The 22505-nt window shown below is 37.1% G+C and overlaps 1 protein-coding gene across 3 annotated transcripts in view; it reads left to right on the top strand.

Moving 5' to 3' along the window:
• Positions 1 to 22505, top strand: part of LOC102858193 (chromosome unknown open reading frame, human C1orf27) — a 68431-nt gene that overhangs the window by 42726 nt on the left and 3200 nt on the right. For all 3 annotated transcript variants that reach the window (XM_006901309.1, XM_006901308.1, XM_006901307.1), the window contains 3 exons: positions 758 to 854; positions 10385 to 10570; positions 22171 to 22281. In XM_006901309.1, coding sequence (XP_006901371.1) covers positions 758 to 854; positions 10385 to 10570; positions 22171 to 22281 — 394 coding nt within the window. The remainder of the gene's footprint in view (positions 1 to 757; positions 855 to 10384; positions 10571 to 22170; positions 22282 to 22505) is intronic.

Genomic DNA, 22505 nt, shown 5'->3' with positions numbered 1-22505 from the left:
CCAACCAGAAAGTGAGTTGTTTGAATCTGCCATTTGCTTCTCAGGAAGATGTGCAGTCTCTTCCCATATAGATTTTCAGCCACGGAAACCTAATGACAGGTCACTATGAATCAGAATTAGTTTGACAGCATTGGGTTGGGTGAGATGGACAAATTAATACATTTGAAATCCATTCTTCTGAGGAAAATTAAGTTGCTTAAACTGAAAAGAAATTATTGAAACAGCTGTAGGTGTAGCTCTTAGGTGCTATTGAGTCGGCTACCACTCATGGCTACCTTGTGAATAACAGATCAAGATCTTGCCCTGCCTCACAATCTCTGCCCTGTTCAAGTTCATTGATGCAGTCACTGTGTGAATCCATCTTATTGAGGGTCTTCCTCTCTTTTCTTGACCCTCCACTTTTTGAAGCAATATATTCTCTAGTCTTCTATAATTGATTTGGTTTAGAAGTTTAAAATTGACTGCATTTTTGTCACATTTGTATATTTTGTAATGTGGGACACTAGAATTGTTTGCTTAAATATAAATAGTTTATCTGTTTGGTTGTAATTTATTATTTAGATAAGTACTATGAAAATTTGACACTGAACTGTTAAGTGTATTTACAACCAAGCTAAATGAATATTTAAAAATTGAATGATGTATAATTTATTTTTAGGAGCATGAATATGATATTAGTAAAAAAATAAACTAAATATAAATATAAATTTTGTTTCTTACTGCAGTTTTTCTCTTGGATTTTTCCCCTCATATATAGGCCATAAAGAGAGATATATTGAACACAGTTGCTGATCGTTGTGAAATACTGTTTGAGGACCTGCTTATGAATGAAATTCCAGAAAAAAAAGTTATGAGTATAAAATAAGTATTTTATTTCTTTTGCATGTGGTTAATTTATACAGTAACAAGATTGTTGGGGTTTTTTTGTTATGTGCCGTCGAGTCGCCTGCAACTCATACTGACCCTATGTACAACAAACAGCCCTAAACCCTGCTTTATCCTATGCCAGTCTCACTCTCTAACACACCTACCCCCATTATCCCTGTCACTGAATCAATCTACCTCATAGTGGGTCTTCTTCTCTTGTGCTGTCCCCCCACACTCCCAAGCATGATGTCCTTCTCCAAGGACTAGTCCATCCTTGGAACATGTCCAAAGTATGTCAGATGAAGCTTCAGAATCCTTACCTACAAGGAACTGCCTGGTTTAACCATCTCTAGGATGAACCTGTTCGTTTTCTTAGCATTCCCTGATATATTCAGTATTCTTTAACACCACAGCTCAAAGGCATCAATTCTCCTTCTATCTTCCCTAATCATTGTCCAGCTCTCTGATGCATAGCAAGTGATTGCAAAGACCTTGGCCTGTATCAGGTGCACCTTAGTCTCCAGAGTAACACCATTGCTCTTCAGTACTTTGGAGAGTTCCCTAACGACTTTCCCATCACAATGCGTCTTTTAATTTCCTGGTTGCTGGTGCCAAGAGTGTTGACAGTGGAGCCAAGCAAACTAAAGCTGTGAACAGTCTCAATCTCTTTGCCATTCATCCTGATGCTGCCAGTTGGCCCAGAGGTGAGAATTTTTGTTTTCTTGATATTGAGCCTCAATCCATATTGAAAGCTGTAGTCTTTGACCTTCTGCAGCAAGTACATCAGTTATGAAGATATAATAGATATGTCCATCTTTTATTTCTACTTTTTATAGGGAACTCTGGTAGCATAGTCCATACGGAGTTGCACTGCTAACCCAAAGATGGTACCTCTCTGGTGGTTCAAATTTACCAGCCGCCCTGTGAGAGAAAGATGGGCATTTTATTATACCCCATGCAATTTATAGCCCCCAAAGCTGGAGGGTCAGCTGTTAATCAGTTCTGACTCGACAGCAGTGAATTTTGAGTTATATTTTTTATGGCAATGTATTATTTTTTACCTTTATTTATTCACTTGTTTTTTTATACACAAGGGTCTTACATATTTAAATACTACATTAGTGCATCTTTAGAAGCATAAAAACAAAGGAAGACACCAGAAGATTGCCCACACATACATGTTCAGTAGATTAGATTGTCCCAAAATTTTAAATGGGATATAATAGTGAACCTAGATAAGTATTGTGCCTCCTCATGTGTGACTCCTCCAAGAGCAAGCTTGGTTATTTTTTGGTGTCTCCTCTTATAGTTGTGCTGGATACTGTTAACAGTTTTTACCTGAGTCCATTGGGAAATGGAGTGATTCTACTTTTGTTTCTTGACCAGGAATCCCTCTATCTTTAAAGTCTTAGGAAAAGTCATAGCGAGGTCAGAAGGTGGCCATTCTCAACATAATGAAAAGAGCTCTTTTACCATTATATTTTACTTGCCACACACACACACACAAAAAGAGATATCTTTTTGGGAATTTTATGATGGCAACGCATGCCACAAAATCATGTAGTTTTTTAAGATCTAAGATTTTTCTGAGTTCCCAAATAGGATAAATTGTTATTGTGCTCAACTACTAACTGAAACATTGGAAGTTTAAGTCTACCCACATATCTTAAAATATCTTAAATATCTTAAAGATAGATAGATAGTACAAGCTGCAGTGAAGACATTGGCGAAAAACAAGGCCCCAGGAATTTATGAAATACCAATTGAGGTGTTTCAACAAACAGATGTAGCTCTACATGTGCTCATTTGTCTGTGCAAAGAAATTTTGAAGACAGCTACCTGACCAAGTGACTCAAAGAGATCCATATTTTTTTCATTTAAAAAAAAGGGTGATCTAACAATGTTTAAATTATGGAACAATAACATTAATATCATGTGCAAATACAAACTTGATGAAGATTAATGAAAAACGGCTGGAATAGTATAGCAACAGGAAAGTACCAGAAATTCAAGTTAGATTCAGAAGACGCCATGGATAAAAAAAAAATTGTTGCTGACATGAAAATAATCTTGCCTGAAATTAGAAAGCTAGAAAGAATTTTACTTGTGTTTTATTGACTTTACCTAGGCATTTGACTGTGTGGATCATAATAAATTATGGATTTGTTTGAAGAGAATGGGAAGTGCAGAATAATTAATTGCACTCATGAAAAACAGATATATATATACCAAGAAGCAGTTTTCGGAGTAAGGAAACAATGCATGGTATAAAATCAGGAAAGGATGTGTCAGAGTTGTACCCTTTCTCCATGCCTACTCCATCTGTATGAGGAACAAATGATTTAAGAAAGTGGACTATTTGAAGAATGGAGCATTAAGATTGGAAGAAGACATATCAACAACTTGTGTTATGCTGATTATGTAGCCTTGCTTTTGGAAAGTGAAGAGAACTTGAGGCACTTCCTGCAGAAGATCAAGAGTACATCTCAACATCAAGGAAACAAAAAAATCATCACCATTGGACCAATAATAGGCAATATCATTATTGAGAAAAGATTGAAGTTGTTAATGACTTTATTTTCCTGGGACTCACAATCAACATTCATTGCAGCAGCAGTCAGAAAATCAAAAGATGTGTCTTATTGGAAAATATCTGTCCAGAACCTCTCCAAAGTGCTAAAAGAGCAAGGATGTGTGTTTAAAGACTAAGGAATGCCTGATTTAAGCCATGGATCTAATTGCTGCTTATGCATCGGAAATGTGGGCAGTGAGTAAAGAAGATCAAAGAGTAATTGATGCCTTTGAGTTGTGCTAGGGAAGATTTCTGAATATCCCATGTCTAAAGAACAAAAAAGTGTTATCTTGAAGGGCGTGCAGCCAGGGTGTTCCTCAGAGGCAAAGATGGTAAAACTTCTTTTCACATATTTCGAGCATGTTATAGAAGTGGCCAGTACTTAGAAAAAGACTTCATGCTGGAAAAGGTGGAGTATCAGAGAACGAGAGGAATACTCTCAACAAGATGACAGAGTAACTGTTAACATTGGGGTGCAGTATGGCAGAGATAATGAAAATGGGGCAGGAAAGGCTCGATTTTGATTTGTTGTTCACAGAGTTCCTACAAATCATAGTGTACTGAATGGCACCTAAAAACAATTAGAACAGTATGTGATCTAAGAGACCTGCCTGGCAGCCGGCTTAGTGGTTTAGTTAACGAACCAGTTGGTTCCCATCCACCATCTACGTTACAGGAGAAAGTAGGTTATCTCCCCAGGTAAAGAATTATAGCCTCTAGATTCTCAAGGAGGGTCACCATGAGTCAGAATTCACTTATTTTTTAGTTCTTATCATATTCAATTTCTTTTTAAGACAACAAAAACATTTATCTTGTTTTGAAGTTTTTCAAATATTACTGAATTAGATATTCTGACATAGCAAAAGACATTTATATTTTATACGTTTTAAAAGATTTCTTTCCCTATTTTTAACCTTAGCATGAATTTGAAAATTTAGTGATATACTAAATTGCTAAACTAACTCACTAATTTGAAGATTACATTTTCTTCATATTTTTCATAATTAATTTAAAAATTACTACAATCTTTTAACATTTTATAGCATGTTTACCCTTTTTTTAGGCAAAACTAGAGTTAAGGTGGTTTGAAAGGATTTTTTTAAATTTGTTTATTTTATATTGGTATGCATACAAAATTCATATACATATACATTGTATTTCACCTTTTCCTTCATTCACATTGTGTTTAATATAGTCATTCTTATACATTGTAGTTTGGGTTTTTTCCCCCCTTTTTTCCTTAATTTTTAAAAATTTATTATTTATGTCAATGAAAATTTACAGAGACTTTGGATTTCCATTTATTCATTGTTACACTTTTCTCCCCTCCCAAAACTCCCCCTTAGTATACTACTTTCTTGGAAAAGTAAAAGAAAAATTCTTTCATTGTTTTATACACCTTCCCCCAGGTCCACTCCACTATGCAGCCTTCTCTGTGGACTCCTGTCATGACAAAAATACCTAATCACATATCCTTTTAAAATAGTTTTCTCCCTCATGTGTTTCAATGCAGTATACATTATTGAACCCATCTTTCTCAGTCTCCCCCCCAACCCTAACGTCAGTCCTGTTTTACAACAGTGGCACCATGCAGTATTTGTCCTTTTGTGACTGAGATATTTCACTCAGCATAATGTCTTCCAGGGTCGCCCATTTTGAATGATATAGCATGAGTTCCTTGTTTTTCAGTGCAGCATAGTATTCCATTGTGTGAATATATGACAGCTTCTCTATCCATTCTTTTGTTGATGGGCACTTAGGTTGTTTCCAACGCCTTGCTATTGTGAACAAAGCTTCTATAAACATGGGTGTGCATTTATCTGCTTGGATATCAGTTATGGTCTCATTGGGGTATATTCCCAATAGTGGAATTGATGCATCAAATGGTATCTCTGTTTGCAACTTTTGGAGAAAGTGCCATACTGCCTTCCACAGTGGTTGCACTACTTTAGACTCCTGCCAACAGTGAATAAGGGTTCCAGTTTCTCCACAGCCTGGCCAGCATTTGTTGCTTGCTGTTCTGTTAAGTTTTGCTATTCTGACTGGGGTGAGATGATCTCTCATAGTAGTTTTGATTTGCATCTCTCTTAGAGCTAGGGATTTTGAACATTTCTTCATGCGCTTGTTGGCCATCTGAATGTCTTCTTTGGTTAAGTGTCTGTTCATATCCTGTGCCCATTTTTTCAATTGGATTGTTTACCTTTATCTTGTTGTGGTGCTCAAGTATTTTTTAAATTCTGGATATAAGTGCCTTATCTGATATGTCATTACCAGATACTTTTTCCCAGTCTGTGGCTTCCCTTTTTACCCTGTTGGAAAAGTTTTTGGATGTGCATAGGGATTTGATTCTTAGAAGATCCCATTCATTTATTTTATCTTCTCCTGGTTGTAGGTTTTTTAGGATACTTGCAAGACTGTTTATGTTGTGGATTAGGACTTGTAGCATTCTTCCAAGCTTTTCTTTAATGAAGCTTGTAGTCCTTGGTTTTAGTCCTAGGTCCATGATCCACTTTGAGTTGGTTTTTGTATATGGAGTGAAGTGTGGATCTTGCTTGACTCTTTTGCAGATACTTTTCCAATTTTGCCAATGCCATTTGTTAAAAAGGCTGTCGTTTTCCCACTTAACTGGTTTCATCTCCTTGTCAGAAATCAGTTGACCATAGATAGATGGGCTGATCTCCTGGTTCTCAGTTCTATTCCATTGATCCATGTGTCTGTCATTGCACCAGTACCATGCTCTCTTAAACACCATGGCAGTGTAGTAGGATTTGAAATCAAGGAGTGAGATACCTCCTACCTTTCTTCTATTTTTAAGGAGTGCTTCACTTATTGGGGGCTTCTTTCCATTCCAAATGAAACTGGAGATTGCCTTTTCCATCTCATTGAAGAATGGGATTGGTATTTGTATTGGGATTGCATTGAATGTGTAAATTGCCTTTGGTAGTATTGCCATTTTCACAATATTGAGTCTTCCTATCCATGAACAAGGGATATTCTTCCACTTCTCCAGGTCTCTTTTTGTTTCTTGTAGTAATGTTTTGTAATTTACTTTGAATAGATTCTTTGTGCTTCTGGTTAGATTTACTCCCAAGTATTTAATCTTGTGATTAGCTATTGTGAATGGTATTGTTTTTCTTAGCGCTGGCTCTGTATTCTCTTTGTCACTGTAGAGAAATCCAACTGATTTTTGTATGTTGATCTTGTATCCTGCTACTTTCTGATTTGGTCCACTGTGTCCAATAGTTTTCTTGCTGAGTCTTCAGGGTTTTCTAAGTATACTATCATATCATCTGCATAGAGAGATAATTTTACCTCCTCTTTGCCAATTTGGATACCTTTTATTCCCTTCTCTTGTCTTATTGCTATTGCTAAGACTTCCAAAACAGTATTAAATAAGGGAGGTGAGAGTGGTCATCCTTGCCTAGTTCCTGTTCTGAAAGGGAATGCCTTTAACCTCTCTCCATTGAGAATGATGTTGGCTCTCGGGTTTGCATAAATACTTTTTACTATGTTGAAGAAATTCCTCTCTAATCCTATTTTGTTGAGTGTTTTAGTCAGGAAAGCATTTTGGATTTTGTCAAAGGCCCTTTCTGCATCAATTGCTAGGATCATGTGATTCTTGTTCTTTGCTTTGTTAATGTGATAAATTACATTAATTGTTTTCCTTATGTTGAACCATCCTTGCATACCTGTTATGAAACCCACTTGGTCATGGTGAATTATTTCTTTGATGTGTCATTGGATTCTATTGGCCAGTATTTTATTCAGGATTTTTGCATCTGTGTTCATGAGAGGTATTGGCCTATATTTTTCTATTTTGGTGGTGTCCTTTCCTGTTGAAATGATTTTTAAGTTTTTTGTGGTAATCATTTATTCAGGGAGCTCTGATATCCTAGTGCTAAGGCGGTGTGCTACCAATCCAAAAGCACATGGTTCTAAACCTCCAGCTCCTCCTGTGAAATTTACTGCCTCTGTGAACCCATGGGAGGGTCAGTTACAGGTTGGTTAACTCAACAGCACACACAACAGTAATAACAATTGTTGTTGTTATTTTTGTTGTTAGGTGCTGTCAAGTCTTAGACGACTCACAGTGACCCTATGAATGAAAGGCCTGAACACTGTTCATAGATTTTTCAGGAGGCAAGCCATTTCGGAAGTGGGTGCCACTCCTGCTTCCAGGCTTGTTTTAATCGGGAAGCTCCAACAAACACTGTCCACCATGGGTACTCATTCCCGTTTTAACCAGCTGTGAAAGTATTGAGTTTTATCTGCTTCAAGGAACTGTAACTCAAAATAATATATACTGAAGAGCAACGATGTCAGTCTGGAAAATAAGATGTGCCTGATCCAAGCCATAGTCTTTCCATTTAGTTGCTGTACATCGGAAAGCTGACAGTGACTAAGGATGATAGAAGGACAGTTGATGCCTTTGACTTGTGGTGCTGGAGAAGATAATTGAATATACCATAGACTGCTTGGAGAACTAATAAGTTCATCTTAATGAGGCTGAAACCAAGCTGCTTCTTGGAGGCAAGGATTCTGTAGCTCCATCTGACATACTTTGGGCATGTTACCAGGAAAGACCAGTCCTTGGAGAGGGACATCATGCTTGGAAGTGTGGAGGGACAATATAAGACAGGAAGACCTTGGATGAGATGAATTGACTCAGTGACTGGGGTAATGGGAGTAGGTATGTCAGGGGCAATAATGTTGGCTCAAGATAGAGTAGCATTCAGAGCTGTTATACATTGGGTCGCTATGCATGGAAAGCAACTTGATGATACATAACATTTTAATATAAAGACAATATACTACAGTACAAACTGCAGTAATGTAATTCTACAGCTAGGAGGCAGTCTAGTCAAAGTAAATCTCTCAATTTTTATATTCAAACAAGAAATAGGCAGACTTTTGGAAGGTACTCATAGTGCAAGTAAATCATCACATTTCCCAAGACATTTGAGGCATTTTGTTTATTTTGTTTTTAAAATTTTATTATTCCATAAAAAAATAAAAAAGTATTCTGTTATTCCATAAAGCTACTAGTGGTTTCTTGACAAAAGGCATTTAGAGTCTTTGTTCTTAAAAATTGATACTAAGTTGATAATTTTTAAAATCATGTCCATGTCTAAGTTTATTCTTTATATAAAATATATATTCCTTTTTGTTGTTTTGTTACTAATTTATTAGACTCATAGTCTTCAAACAGAAATTATGTATTTAAGTGAGCTATGAGTCTTTGTATTAATTGAGAGAATTTCTTATCCTCCAGCTTGTAAATATTCAAAGAAGGATGAAACATCCTTCATCTATCTTTTATAGAGATTTAAATTCGTTTTTCTAAAAGATTCTTTTAGCTGTTTGCAAAGAGGCAGGTAATGCAATGACATGAATATTAGTAATAATAATGAAGCAAGAAGAAAATAAAAAGTAGGGCAAAATGGAATTGGTAGTAAGATTGATGCACAAAATATAGTCTCAGTGTTCAGTATGTGACTGAAAGTGCTTGAGATGAAATCATTGGTAAGATTAGTACAGAAATAGATACTATATAAACTTGCATTGCATTGGGGAATGGCCTTGGTGAAGTGTGCTGTCAGAAACCTCTCCAAAGTGCTAAAGAGCAGTGATGTCAGTCTAGAGACTAAGTTGTTTCTGATCCAGACTATGGTCTTCACAATTAGTTACTATGCATCAGATGACTGGACAGTGCCTAAGGATGATAGAAGAAGAATAAATGCCTTTGTGTTGTGGTGCTGGAGAAGAGTATTGAACATACCATGGACTGCTAAGAGAATAAACAAGTCTGCCTTGGAGAGGGTGCAAGGATTTTGAAGTTCTGTCTCATATATTTTGTGAGGCCAGGAGGGACCAGACCTTGGAGAAGGACATTATGCTTGGAAGGGTGGAAATGCAGCACAGAAGAGGACCCCAGATGAGATGGATTGACACAGTAACTGGGGTAATAAGAGTAGGTGTGTCAGAGTCCAACTGGCTCAGTATAGGACAGAGTACAGAGCTATTGTACATAGGATTGCTATGAACTGCAGGCAATTTGATGGCACATAGCAACAACATATATTCTTGATGTATGTAGGCCATTGGTTTATATTGAAGAAGGGAAAATTAATTTTAAAATTCATAGTTGTTGTTGTTATGTGCCGTTGAGTCACCTGCAACTCATAGTGACCCTGTGTATAACAGCCCTAAAACCTACTTTATCCTGTGCCAGTCTCACTGTCTTTGACACACCTACCCCCATTATACCACTGAATCAGTCCACCTCATGAGTCTTTCTCTCCAGTGCTGTCTCTCCACCCTCCCAAGCATGACATCCTTCTCCAAGGACTGGTCCCTCCTTGCAACATGTCCAGTGTGTGTCAGATGAAGCTTCAGAATTTTTGCCTCCAGTGAGCCACCCAGTTTAACCCTCTCCAGGATGAATCTGTTTGTTTTCTTAGCAGTTCTTGGTACCCTCAATACTATTCTCCAGCATCACAGCTCAATGGCATCAATTCTCCTTCTATCCTCCCTAGTCATTGTCCAACTCTCTGACACATAGCAAGTGATTGCAAAGACCATGGCCTACATCAGGCACATCATAGTATTTACAATAAAGTTAAACAAGAAGGGCAACTGTTTAAAAAAACAGGGAAGAAACAGTTCTCTTCTGGTTCCTCCTTCATAGAACAATGATTGGGTTATAAATAATGTGTAGTTTATAACATCTTCACATTGAAAACAGTAATATTAAGTTGCATAGAAGTAAAGCAGCATCCAGGATAAGCAGTTTTCCCCATGTACACTAGAAATTATTAAACTAAATGCATATTGGTCTTTTAGGCTTTATTTCTTATAAAAGCCATCATATACTTCTAAAATAATGTGTCATTGATACTAGAGGCGAACACATCTAAATTTTGCTAATGTTTATTCTCTTTTTAGGCTCTGAAAAAGAGTTCCACATCCTTCCTCACCGAGTTTTTGTACCCATCCCTGGATCCACTGTAATGTTTTGTGACTACAAATTTGGTGATGAGTCAACTGAAGAAATCAGGGAGCATTTTATAGAGATGTTAGATCAAATTATTAAAACAGAAGACTTACAAAATGCAGAAGAAATAACCACAGGTAATTAAGAGAAAGATATTTAAGAAACTTATTAGAATACAACTAAGATTGCATTAGACATTAGTTGTCATATCCCTTGGTTTTTGTTTATTAAATATTTGATCTATGTAATTTGTCTTTATTTCCACCTTCGCCTGGGAACCAACGCAGAGCTGACCATTAGGTTTTCAGAACCAGTAAATTGCATGGGAGAAGATTGCCCATCTTTCTATGCAGAGCAGCTGGTGGATTTAAACCATATAGTTTTGTGTTGGCAGCATATTTCCAACCATTAAACCACCAGCTAATCCCCCTTATATATTTGAGTATATAAACTGAAGATAGCTCCAAAGATTAGATCCTGTGGTTACTAGAGTGCATAGATTTATCATACTCTTCAATTATGTCACACATTTTCTTCTCTTTAAATATATCTGGCTTGTCTTTCTTGAAGAAAGTTACTTTGAATTAAACTTAATACTTTAATAATATTCATTAATATTATTAGCATGGAATCTACTATATGCCAGGTATTATGTTTTTGGTGGTGGTGGGTTTTTTTATTTTATTTTTATTACAATATGCATGAAAGTTTCCAATAAATTTCATCATCTATCTAATTAGTCATACACACTTTTTTTGTTTGTTTCTTTCTAAAAAACGTTTTCCCCCTAGTAATCTCTCCCCTCCCCTCCATTTCCCTCTTTGGACATTTATGCACATCTTTCTAGTTATCCTTCTATTTTCACAATAATGGACTTATGCAGTATTTCAGGTATTGTTTTAAAAGGCTTACAAGTGGTGGTGGTGTTATGTGCCATTGAGTTGCTTACGACTCATAGAGACCCTATGTACAACAGCCCTAAACCTTGCTCAATCCCTTGCCAATCTTATTACCCCATTACCTATCCCCATTACCCCAGTGACTGAATCAGTCCATCTCAAGGGTCTTCCTCTCCTGTGCTGTCCCTCCCCCTTCCCAAGCATGACATCCCACTCGAAGGACTGATCCCTCCTTGCAACATGTCCAAAAGTATGTCAGATGGAGCTTCAGAATCCTTGCCTCCAAGGAGCAGCCTGGCTTCACCCTCTCCAGGACAAACTTGTTTGTTCTCCCAGTAGTCCAAGGTATATTCAATACTATTCTCCATCACCAAAGCTCAAAGGCATCAGCTTCTCTTTCTGTCATCCCTAGACATTGTTCAGCTCTCTGATGCATAGCAAATAATTGCAACGACCATGGTCTGTATCAGGAGTGCCTTAGTCTCGAGCCTGACATCATTGCTCCTCAGTGCCTTAGAGAGGTCTCTGACAGCAGACTTTCCCAATGCATTTCATCTTTTAATTTCCTGGCTGCTGGTACCAAGAGTGTTGATTGTAGAACCAAGCAAACTGAAGCTCTCAACAATCTCAATTTCTTCATCATCCATCATGATGCTGCCAGTTGGCTCAGTGGTGTGAATTTTTTTTTTATGGTGAGCTTCATTCCATGTCGAAGGCTGCAGTCCTTGACCCTCCACAGCAAGCACTTCAGGTCCTCTTCAGTTTCAGTATTCAGGGTTGTGTCATCTGCGTAATGCAAATTGTTCATGAGTCTACCTCCAATCCTGATGCCACATTTCTCATCATAGAGCCAAGCCTCCTGAATAATCTGTTCTGCATATAGATTGAAAAGATATGGAGATAGGACACATGCTTGATGCACGTCCTTCCCAATTTTGGACCATGCAGTGTTTCCTTGCTCTGTTCTCACTGCTGCCTCCTGGTTAAGAAAAAGTTTTGCATAAGCACAATCAAGTATACTGGGATTCCCGCTCTTCTCAGAGTCAGCCACAGTTTGTTGTGATCCTCACTGTCAAATGCCTTGGCATAGTCAATGAAACTCAGATAGGCATTCCTCTGATACTCTCTACTTTCAAGCCAAGATCCACCTCACGTTAGCTATAATATCACTAGTGCCATGGCCTCTTGTAAATCCAGCCTGCACTTCAGGCAGTTCTCTGTTAATGTGCTGTTCTGGTTGTTTTTGAATGATCTTCAGCAGAATCTTGCTTGCATGTGATGTCAATGATATTGTTCGATAATTTTCACACTTTGTCAGATCACCTTTCCTTGGAATGGTAACAAATATAGACCTCTTCCAATCTATAGGCCAGGTTGTTGTCCTCCAGATTTCTTGGTACAATTTGATAAGCACACCCAGGGCAGCATCTCTTTGTTGAAATATGTTTGAATTGGTTTTTGCCAGTTCTTTCAGAGCTGTTTGAACTTCTTCCTTCATGACCACAGGCTCTTGCTGATACGTTGTTTCATGAAATTCTTCTGTGTCCACCAATTCCTTTTGGTACAATGACTCTGTATACCCTTTCCATCTTCTTTTAATATTTCCTGGATCATTTAATTTTCTGCTCAAAGCATCCCTAGCAATTCTAGGTTTGAATTTGTTCTTCAATTCCTTCGGCTTAAGAAATGCTAAGCGAGTTCAGCCCTTTTGATTTTCTGACTCCAGTTTCTTGCACATTTCATTGTAGTATTTTACTTTGTCTTCTTGTGCTGCCCTCTGGAATCTTCTGTTCATCTCCTTAATATCTTGATTTCTTCCTTTGCTTTTTATTTAATGCAATATTTAGAGTTTTTTCTGACATCCATCTTGGTCTTTTCTTCCTCCTCTGTCTTTGTAATGACCTTTTGCCTTCTTCCTGGATGATATTCTTGATATCCTCCCCACAGTTCTTCCGGTCTTCACTCATTAATGTCCAAGGCCTCAAACCTGCTCCTGAGCTGGTTTTGAAATTCAGTTGGGACAGACACAAGGTCCTATTTTGGTTCCTGTGGATTTAATTTTCCTCAGGTTCAGCTTGAACTTGCATACGAGTACTTGGTGGTCTTTCCACAATCAGCACCTGGCCTAGGTGATATTGAGCTGATATTGAGCTTCTCCATTGATTCTTTCCACAGATGTAATCGATCTAATTCCTATGAATACCATCAGGGGAAATCCATGTGCATAGCCTGCATTTGTGTTTCTTATAAAATGTATTTCCAATGAATAAGTCATTGATTGTGCAATATTCTGTCATTCTATCTCCGGCTTCATTTCTGTCACCAAGTCCATGTTTTCCAACTGCTGGTCCTTCTCTATTTCTAAGTACCAACTCATTTAATCATTATAACAACTCTATGACATAGATGCTTACGAGCTCTGATGGCATAGTATGCAGGGAGTTGCTCAACTAACCCAAGGTGACACTTCTTGGTTATTCAGACCCACCAGTGGCTCTGTGGGAGAAAGATGGGCAGTCTCCTCTTGTGTAATTTACAGTCTTGGAAACCCAGTGGCTGGTCAGGTATGAGTTGGTCCTGACTCTATGGCCATGACTGTGTATGACATAGGTAACTGATTTTAATCTCATATTTCATATATGGAATTTGAGGCTCAGGGAGCTTAAGTAACTTTTCCACGATTACATAACTAATAGATTTGAATCTACACAGTTTGAATCTAGAGTGTTGTTTTTAAAAAAGTTTTCTTTTACAACCTCTCTATGTAATTGAACCAATATAAGACTAAAACTTTCCATATCCTACTTATTTATGTTATCTTGACCCTTTTCCTTCTATCCTTTTAAAAATTTTTAAACTTAAATGAATATTGTCTCATTCTGGTTTGATTTTTACCTTGATTGTGCTAATGTAATTTCTTTTGTTGTTTATAGTCTTGGATCTCTTATCATATATACTTATCATATTCTTTTGTGTTTATTTTTTGTCACAGTGTTTGTCACATAGCTGAACTAAAAATGGCTAACAGCACTGAATGTATAATTTGCCTCCTCAAATCAGATTTAAAAGACTAAGAAGAGATCTTATGTTGTTGTTGTTGTGTACCGTTGAGTCAGAATCAACCCATAGCTGACCCTTCAGCAGGTTTTCAGAGGCAGTTAATCACCTGGGAGGAGATTGCCCATCTTTCCCCTGTGGAACATTTGAATTTGAACCATGTGCCTTTGAGTTTGCAGTACAGTTCCTTACTGGTAGGCTACCAGAGCTCACTGTAGCAAGAATTGTTGTCGTTGCGTACTGTCAAGTAGATACCAACCCATAGTTGACCATCCAGCAGGTTTTTAGAGGCAGTTAATCACACGGGAGGAGATTGCCCATCCTTCTCCTGTGGAGCAGCTAGTGTATTTGAATTGTGTGCATTCAGGATTGCAGCAAGGATTCTATAAATAAAATAGATCCTCTCAAGATCATAGGATAGAAGAAAATGCAGAGAAATGTGTTATAAAAAACAAATGGTTAGGGTTGTAAGAGAAGAATGATTAGGGAATTATCAGAACATAGAGAAAAGAAGTTCAAGGAAGATTTCCCAGGGAATATAACATCTGAGTTGATTTTAAAGTCTTAATAAAAAGTAACTGCAACTTTTTAGAAGTTAAACACTGATTTCAGATGTATTACAGCTAAGGATATGACTTGACTATAAATATATTGGTTTGATTTTCTTATTTGTTGAATCAGAACAGATAATTTAATAATTCATTATAGTTTAACAGAAAAAGCCTCCAGATTCCTTAATTATTAAATGGATAAAAATGTAAAAATTTTGGTTAGAATGTAATTATGAAAAATTATGTCTTTTATCAAAAAACCTTTTTGGTGTAGAATTATATTCACTTACTTATTATTCAAAGATACTGTATTAACTGTTCATATGAGTCTTGGTCCACATTTCTTGCTTGTGACCTTAAGCATGAGTAGCTATAGTGGCATAGTGGTCAAATGCTTGTTCAGCAGTGAGAACCAACCAGCAGCTCCCAGGAAACAAGATGTTACTGTTTGCTTCCATAAAAATGAAAATCTTAGAAAGGTTATGGAGCAGTTCTACCCTATCCTGTAGAGTTGCCATAAACTGGTATCTACTTGATGACATTTGAGTAACCTTAAATAAATCCTGACTTCCAGATTGTTTTAGGTTGATTAGAAAATTCATTAAAACAAAATTTTTTAATGGAGATTTAAACAAAAAAAAAGTGAGAAGTCAGAACTGATTCGTAACTGACTCTTCAGCAGATTTTCACACGTTGTAAATTGCACAGGAGAAGATTGCTCGTCTTTCACCTGCAGGGCTGCTGGTGGATTTGAACTGCCAGAGAGGGAGGTGCCACCTTTGGGTTAGCAGTGCATCTCCCTACAGACGAGGCTACCAGAGTACCTTTATAAAGATGTAGTTAAGCTGGGAGATGTTATGGGGAATAATATTCACTAACATTCTTTTAAAATTAAAATTTAAATAATAAGTCTTAGTTTAAGGGAAAAGTGTGAAAGTAAGATTTTTAATGTACATAGATTTCCCTTTATGAAATTAGTGTCTATATGTAAAATAAACCGTATGAAGTAGAGATTAATTAGTCACATTTAAAAATTGAAATCAATTACTACACGTTTAGGAATGTTTAACTGGTTATAAGTATCTGGCTTTATTTTCCAAGTGCTTGACATTATTTATTTATATTCTATAATATAGTTGCCAAGTAGTTGCTATGTTTAAGGTATATATTTTGCCAATTAAGTTTGTTAAAATAACATACTTTTAAATGACTTAAGGGATGAAGAACAATTTGTTTGTCAAAATGACTCACTTAAAGTGAGGGATAGCCTTAGCTTTAAAATTTCTTAGCTGCATTAGTCATTGCCTGTGTAATTCAGATGTACCTTACCCACCCTATCAGTTAAAAAACCAGAGACACACCTTTAAAATTTTATGAAATTCAGCTTGGCTATTTCTCCCTCAATACAGAAATTCATTTTCTTTGTTTTGGTTAAGTATTGGTAATTTAATTACAAAAGAAAAAGAAAGTTATAGCAATGATAAACTTTATGTCTAAATCCACTTCATTGACTTAGAATTCAGGGATAGCAAGAAGACAACCAAGTACAGAATTCAGATCTTAACATTTTATTTTAACCTTCTAAGTGATCCTGGAAAGGTTTAAACCGGGTGGCTCCTTGGAGGCAAGGATTCTGAGGCTCCGTCTAACATACTTTGGACATATTGTAAGGAGAGACCGGTCCTTGGAGAAGGACATCAGGCTTGAGAGGGTGGAGGGACAGCGCAGGAGGGGAAGGTCCTCTATGAGGTGGATTGATTCAGAGACTGAGGTAATCAGGATGGGAGTGTCAGAGACAGTGCGATTGGCGCAGGACAGAGCAGAGTTTAGGGCTGTTGTACATAGGGTCTCTATGAGTTGCAAGTGACTCGACGGCACATAACAACAGCAAGTGATCTGGCTTACTCATCAGCATCTTGAAATAAAATCTCATTTATCTTCAACTTTGCATGCATTCACTATTGTCCTTATTTTCTCTCTCTCTTTTTTTTAAATACTTGATAGTTACTTAAAAATAGAGGGCACACTGGTGGCCTAATAGCTAAGGAATTGTGCCACTGGCTCAAAAGCAGATGGTTCAGATCTGCCGGCATCTCCATGGGGGGAATGATGGACAGTAATCTCTCATGCAGAGTAGAGCCCCTGAAAACCTGCTGTGGCTCTAAGTCAGGTCTGACTCAACAGCAGTGAGTTGTGGTTGAGTTGACTCAAAAAGGCTGCTTTCTTACGTGATTGATTTGGCATTTGTCTGTAGTTAAATAAGCTCATATTAAAAAGTGGTGGTGGTGGTATGTGCTCTCTAGTTGACTGTGACTCGCAGCAAACCTATGAACCTTACCCTATAGTGTGTACTCTCCTTATATAACTTGCCTCCTGGAGGCCATTGTTAAAGTTATGTCAGTCTATCTTGCTAAGGGCCTTCCTTTTCCCATCTTTTCTAGTCTTGTGTCTTTTTCCAAGGACTGGCCCCTCCTGACAATATGCACAAAGTGAATGAGATGTTCACCATCCTTGTTTATTCTTTTGGCTTTACATGGATATTCAGTACTCTTCTCCAACACTACAATTAAAAGGCTTCAATTTTACTTCCATCATTCTCATTCATTGTCTAACTCTGAGATGCATAGGAAGCAATTGTAAATATCATGGCTTCATTCAAGGGTACCTTAACCTTGAAACTGACATCCTTGCTCTTTAGCATTTTGGAAATTTTCTCAATGCAACATGTCATTTGATTTCTTGACTCTGTTACCATGAGTGTTGATTGTGATTGCAAGTAAAAAAGAAACACTTGATAATTTCAATCTTTTCTCCATCTATTATGATAATGCCTGTTGGTCTAGTAATAAGAACTTTGTTTTCTTGATATGGAGATATAACCCATATTGAAGACCATAGTCCTTGACCTTCTGCACCAAGTGCTTCAAGTCCTCTTCACTTTCTGCAACCAAGGCATCATGAGCTTAACCCAAGTTATTGATGCATAAGAGAATAGTTATGATTTCTTTTTCTCTTGAATCATATGTTAATTTTAGAGAATATACTGAAATGTTTATAGGTAATGGCACATTATAGCTGAAATTTGAGTTAAAATATTGCAAGCCCTCACTAATGAAATTTTTGTGTAGAAGTGTTGTTCATCCTTTAAAAATGCTGTTTCAGTAAAATGATCTCAAATGTATGAAAAATCAGTATTCTTTTCTGTAACGCTTGAAAAATGGAAATAGCAGAGCAATCATGTATCTTTTTTTTTAATAGAGGTCACTTTGTTAGTCACATTTGAATAATTGAATTTGTGAAACAAAATTTTATGTTAAGTACAAGATTTAAAGTAAGAAATACCCTTAAGTAAATAATTAATGTTGTATCTATTATTTTTGTTAATTTTTTAATCTTAACTAAAGGTTATATTGACTCAAAGATGAAAATATTGTGATACCACTAATAAGGTATGAAACTGTAAAACAGTAAATATTATGTACAGTGTAAGGTTGGGAGAAATTTGAAGCTGGTGAGTTAATACAGTGTAAAACTGAAATATATGTCTTGAGGAACTAGGGACTATAGATAGGAAAAAATTGAATTCCAGTGACAGAAGAACAAGAATGTATAGGCAACTATCATTGGAAGAAGAAAAAACAAGAGGGTTTTTCCTGTTAATGTTTGAAGTAAGAGAGCTCTGGTGGTGTAGTCTCTAAGGAATTGTCCTTGCCAACCCAGTGGCTCTGAGGAAAAAGGTGGGAAATCTCCTTTGCAATTTACAGCCTCGGGAGCACAAAAGATGATCAGCAATGAGTGTGTTCCATCTTGATGGCAATGAGTTTATGAGTTTAAGTAATTTAGTATTATACTATAACTACAAAAGCAACAACGGTGAGTCACTTAATTCAAATGAGATGTTACCATGGATTATTAAACTGAATTGAAAATTGAAGTGTGATGAGAAATTAATAAGTAGTAGATAATCTTTTTCCTTTTTCTTTGAACAATGTTGGTACTACTGATGTCTATTCCAGTGTATTTGTATACTGTCTTTATAAGCTATTGTTTGATCTTGTTACCTTGGTATATAAAGAAATCTTTACAGACATTTTTAAACAGTAAGATATTTTACTTTGAATTTAGCTTGTACTGTGTCACTCTGGTGGCACAATGGTCAATTGCTTGGCTGCTACTCCACTAGCCACTCAACAGGAAAGGGCAATCTGCCTCTATAAAAATTACAGCCTGGGAAATGCTCTCTATATAATCGGGTTGCTCTCAGTCAATAGAGAGCCCTGATAGCCTTTTGGTTAGAAAACTGCAATGTAATCCCAAAGACAAGTGGTTGGAATCCACCAACTGCTCTGTGGGAGTACAGGCAGTCTCCTACGCAATTAAAAGCCTCTGAAAACTCGCTGGAGGGCAGCTATAGATTGGTTTTGACTCTAGTTATCAGTGACCACAACATCAGTCAAAATCAGCTGAAAGAAAATGACTCTTGATTTGGTAGTCTCCCCTCGAATGCCTTCAGTTGTTTATATAGACTAGCATAAACCAGATGAAGTTCTTGTAAGAGTTTTGTAGATGAGAAATCTCACTGTTTCTGTGAGGTGAAAGAAATAGGAAACAGCAGCTCTGGCTCCGGAAACTCTCAATCCCTGCTTCACTCAGAGTAGTTTTCTTTTCATCTGTTTTGCATATTAGATTTTCCTACAAGGTTATTTGCTTGTTTCCAGTATTTTTCAACACTGGGGCGGGGGGGAAAAGAGGGGGAGAAAATGAAAACCAACTAGCTATATGATCAAGAGGCAGTGGTTTTGAAGTGCATAGTGCTGGCTGCTCTGAAGGACTTAGCAAAAATTAAAGTCCCAGGAATCAGTGGAAGACCAGTTCACATATTTCAACAAACAGATGCTGCCCTGAATTTGCTTACCAGGTTGTCCAAGAAATCTGGAGGACAAATACCTGGCTAACTGACTTGAAGAGATCCATGTATATTCCCATTCCAAAAAAGGTGACCTGATAGAATTAAATTATCAAATAATATCACATACAACCAAAATCCTGCTGAAGATTATCCAGAAATGACTGGAACACATCTACAGAGAACTACCAGAAATATAAGCTGGGTTGAGAAGAGGTTGTGGTTCTAGAGACATTATTGTCAATGTCCAATGGGTTCTTGGCAGAAAGCAGAGTACCAGAGGAATGTCTCTTTGTTTCATTGACTATGCAGAGAGGCATTTGACTGTGGATCACAACAAACTGTGACTAACTGAGAAGAATGAGAATCCCAGAACACTTGATTGTGCTCATGCCAGGAAGCAGTCCTTAGAACAGATCAAGGAAACACTGCATGGTTCAAAATCAGTGTGTGTCACGGATGTGTCCTGTCTTCATACCTTCTCCATCTATATGCAAAACAGATCATTCAGGAGGGTGGACTTTATGAGGAGGAATATGGCATCAGGATTGGAGGAAGACTCATCAACCTACATTATGCAGATAACACAACCTTCCTTGCTGAAACTGAGGAGAACTTGAAGTGCTTGCTGCAGTAAGTCAAAGACTGTAGTCTTCAAAATGTATTGAAACTCATCATCAAGAAAACAAAGATTCTCACCACTCGGCCAATTGGCAGCATCAGGATAGGAGAAAAAATGAGGTTGTTAATAATTGCAGCTTCCTAGGCTCCACAATCAACACTCTTGGCACCTGCAGTCAGGAAATCAAAAGACTGATTGCATAGGGAAAATCTGCTGTCAGGGACTTCTCCAGAGTACTGAGAAGCAACAATATCAGTCTGTAGAGTAAGGTGTGCCTAGTCCAGGCCATGGTTTTTGCAATTACTTGCTATGCATCAAAGAGGTGGACAATGACCAAGGATGACAGAAGAAAAATCTATGCCTTCAAATTGTGGTGCTGTAGAAGGGTCTTGTACCTAGAGCACCAAGAAAATAAATAGGTCTGTCTTGGAGAGGGTGAAACCCAATATTTCCTTGGAAGCTAGGATTTTGAAGCTCTGTGTCACATACTTTGGGCATGTGGCTAGGAGAGACCATTCCTTGGAGAATGACATCATGCTTGGAAAGGGGGAGGGACAGCGCAGGAGAGGAAGACGCTGGATGAGGTGGATTTATACAGTAACAGAGGCAATGAGGGTAGGTATGTCGGAAACAGTGAGACTGGCTTAAAATAGGGCAGGCTTCAGCGCCGTTGTACATTGATAGGGTCACTATGAGTCTTGGGCGATTTGACGGCACATAACAACAGTGTGACCTCAGAGGCCATTTTTGTACAAGCACTAAATCAGTATTAAATGAGTTCAGATAGGTCAACTTTTGCAAATTGGTTTTAGTGCAGTGAAAGGAGCTTTTGTATTTTAACCCTTCCTGTGCTGCCTGTGACCCTGGAATAGACATTTACTTACTCTCAACTTTGGTTGTTCTTCTGTAGAATGGGAATAGTGTAACTCACTTTCTTTAACCCTCAGTTACCTTAAGGCCAAATTTGTGATTATGAGTTACTCAAGTTTCAGATTTGAGCAGAAGTTTGCAAAATTTTTTCTTTATATGACCAGTAGGTAATTTGAGGTTTAGCAGCCCTTCATCCTTAGCTCATGGCCAGTATATAAAACATTTATCATAGTGTGCTATATGTCGAGCTGCTAACTGAATGGTTGGTGCTTTGAATCCACTACTGCTTTTTGGGTGGAGGATAAGCAGTAAAGAATGAGAGCCTCAGAAACCCCATAAAGGGTCACAGTGAGTCAGAATCCACTGTGTTAATTTCTTTCTTTTAATCAGATTTGTCACATGAAAAGCCGTTTACTGATCTCTGGTTTTAGTATTAATTTTCATTGATTGAAATTTGTTTAAATGACCAATAAGAATGATACAATGTAGTTTCAATTAAGAATGTTTAACCTGCTGCTGACTGGTTTGAATTTTGTTAACAGTGTACTCCCAAGTAGTAAACAAATTATAATCTGTGGTATTCATTGAAAGCTGACTTCATAGCCTTTTGGTATAAGTCAGTCATAAAACTACATCAAGTAATAATGAAAATAACTTCAGCTGGACATATGTACTCCATTCTATTTAATTCTCAATTTGAAAATACAGAAATTTATCATACTGTTTTTAAAAAGGGTCATAAAAATGCAGTTGATTCTCCATGTTCTTTAGAATGTTTTTAATATTCATTCTAAAATGGTTTTTAATTCTCATATTTATTATTTTCTTACAGCTTGTATGAGTTCCTCTGTGGAAAGTGAAGCTTCTTTGGATAACACAGATGATGAACCCCCAAAACAACCAATTAAAACTACAATAACATTGAAAATTCGTCAAAACATAGGTATGTTAGTCTTTTGTAATATGGAACAGATGATCATTTGGATTTGAGGTTTCCTGTTATTCGTATATTTTCATTTTTTCTTCTTAAAAATGGTTTCTGTTATCATTATTTACTGTGGAGTTAATTCAAAGCATGTTTTTTTCCAAATTGACCTGTTTTCTAAGGCTTTTTTTTTCTATAATTATATTTTATTAATTTTCATAAACATTTACAGAGATTTTGGG

This window comes from Elephantulus edwardii, unplaced genomic scaffold (genome assembly GCF_000299155.1).
Source record: "Elephantulus edwardii isolate Elephantulus edwardi_28Jun2011 unplaced genomic scaffold, EleEdw1.0 scaffold00318, whole genome shotgun sequence".
In the NCBI taxonomy this organism is placed as follows: Eukaryota; Metazoa; Chordata; class Mammalia; order Macroscelidea; family Macroscelididae; genus Elephantulus; species Elephantulus edwardii.
The sequence above is the reverse complement of the archived record's forward strand: the minus strand, read 5'-3'. Positions and strand labels throughout refer to the sequence as shown.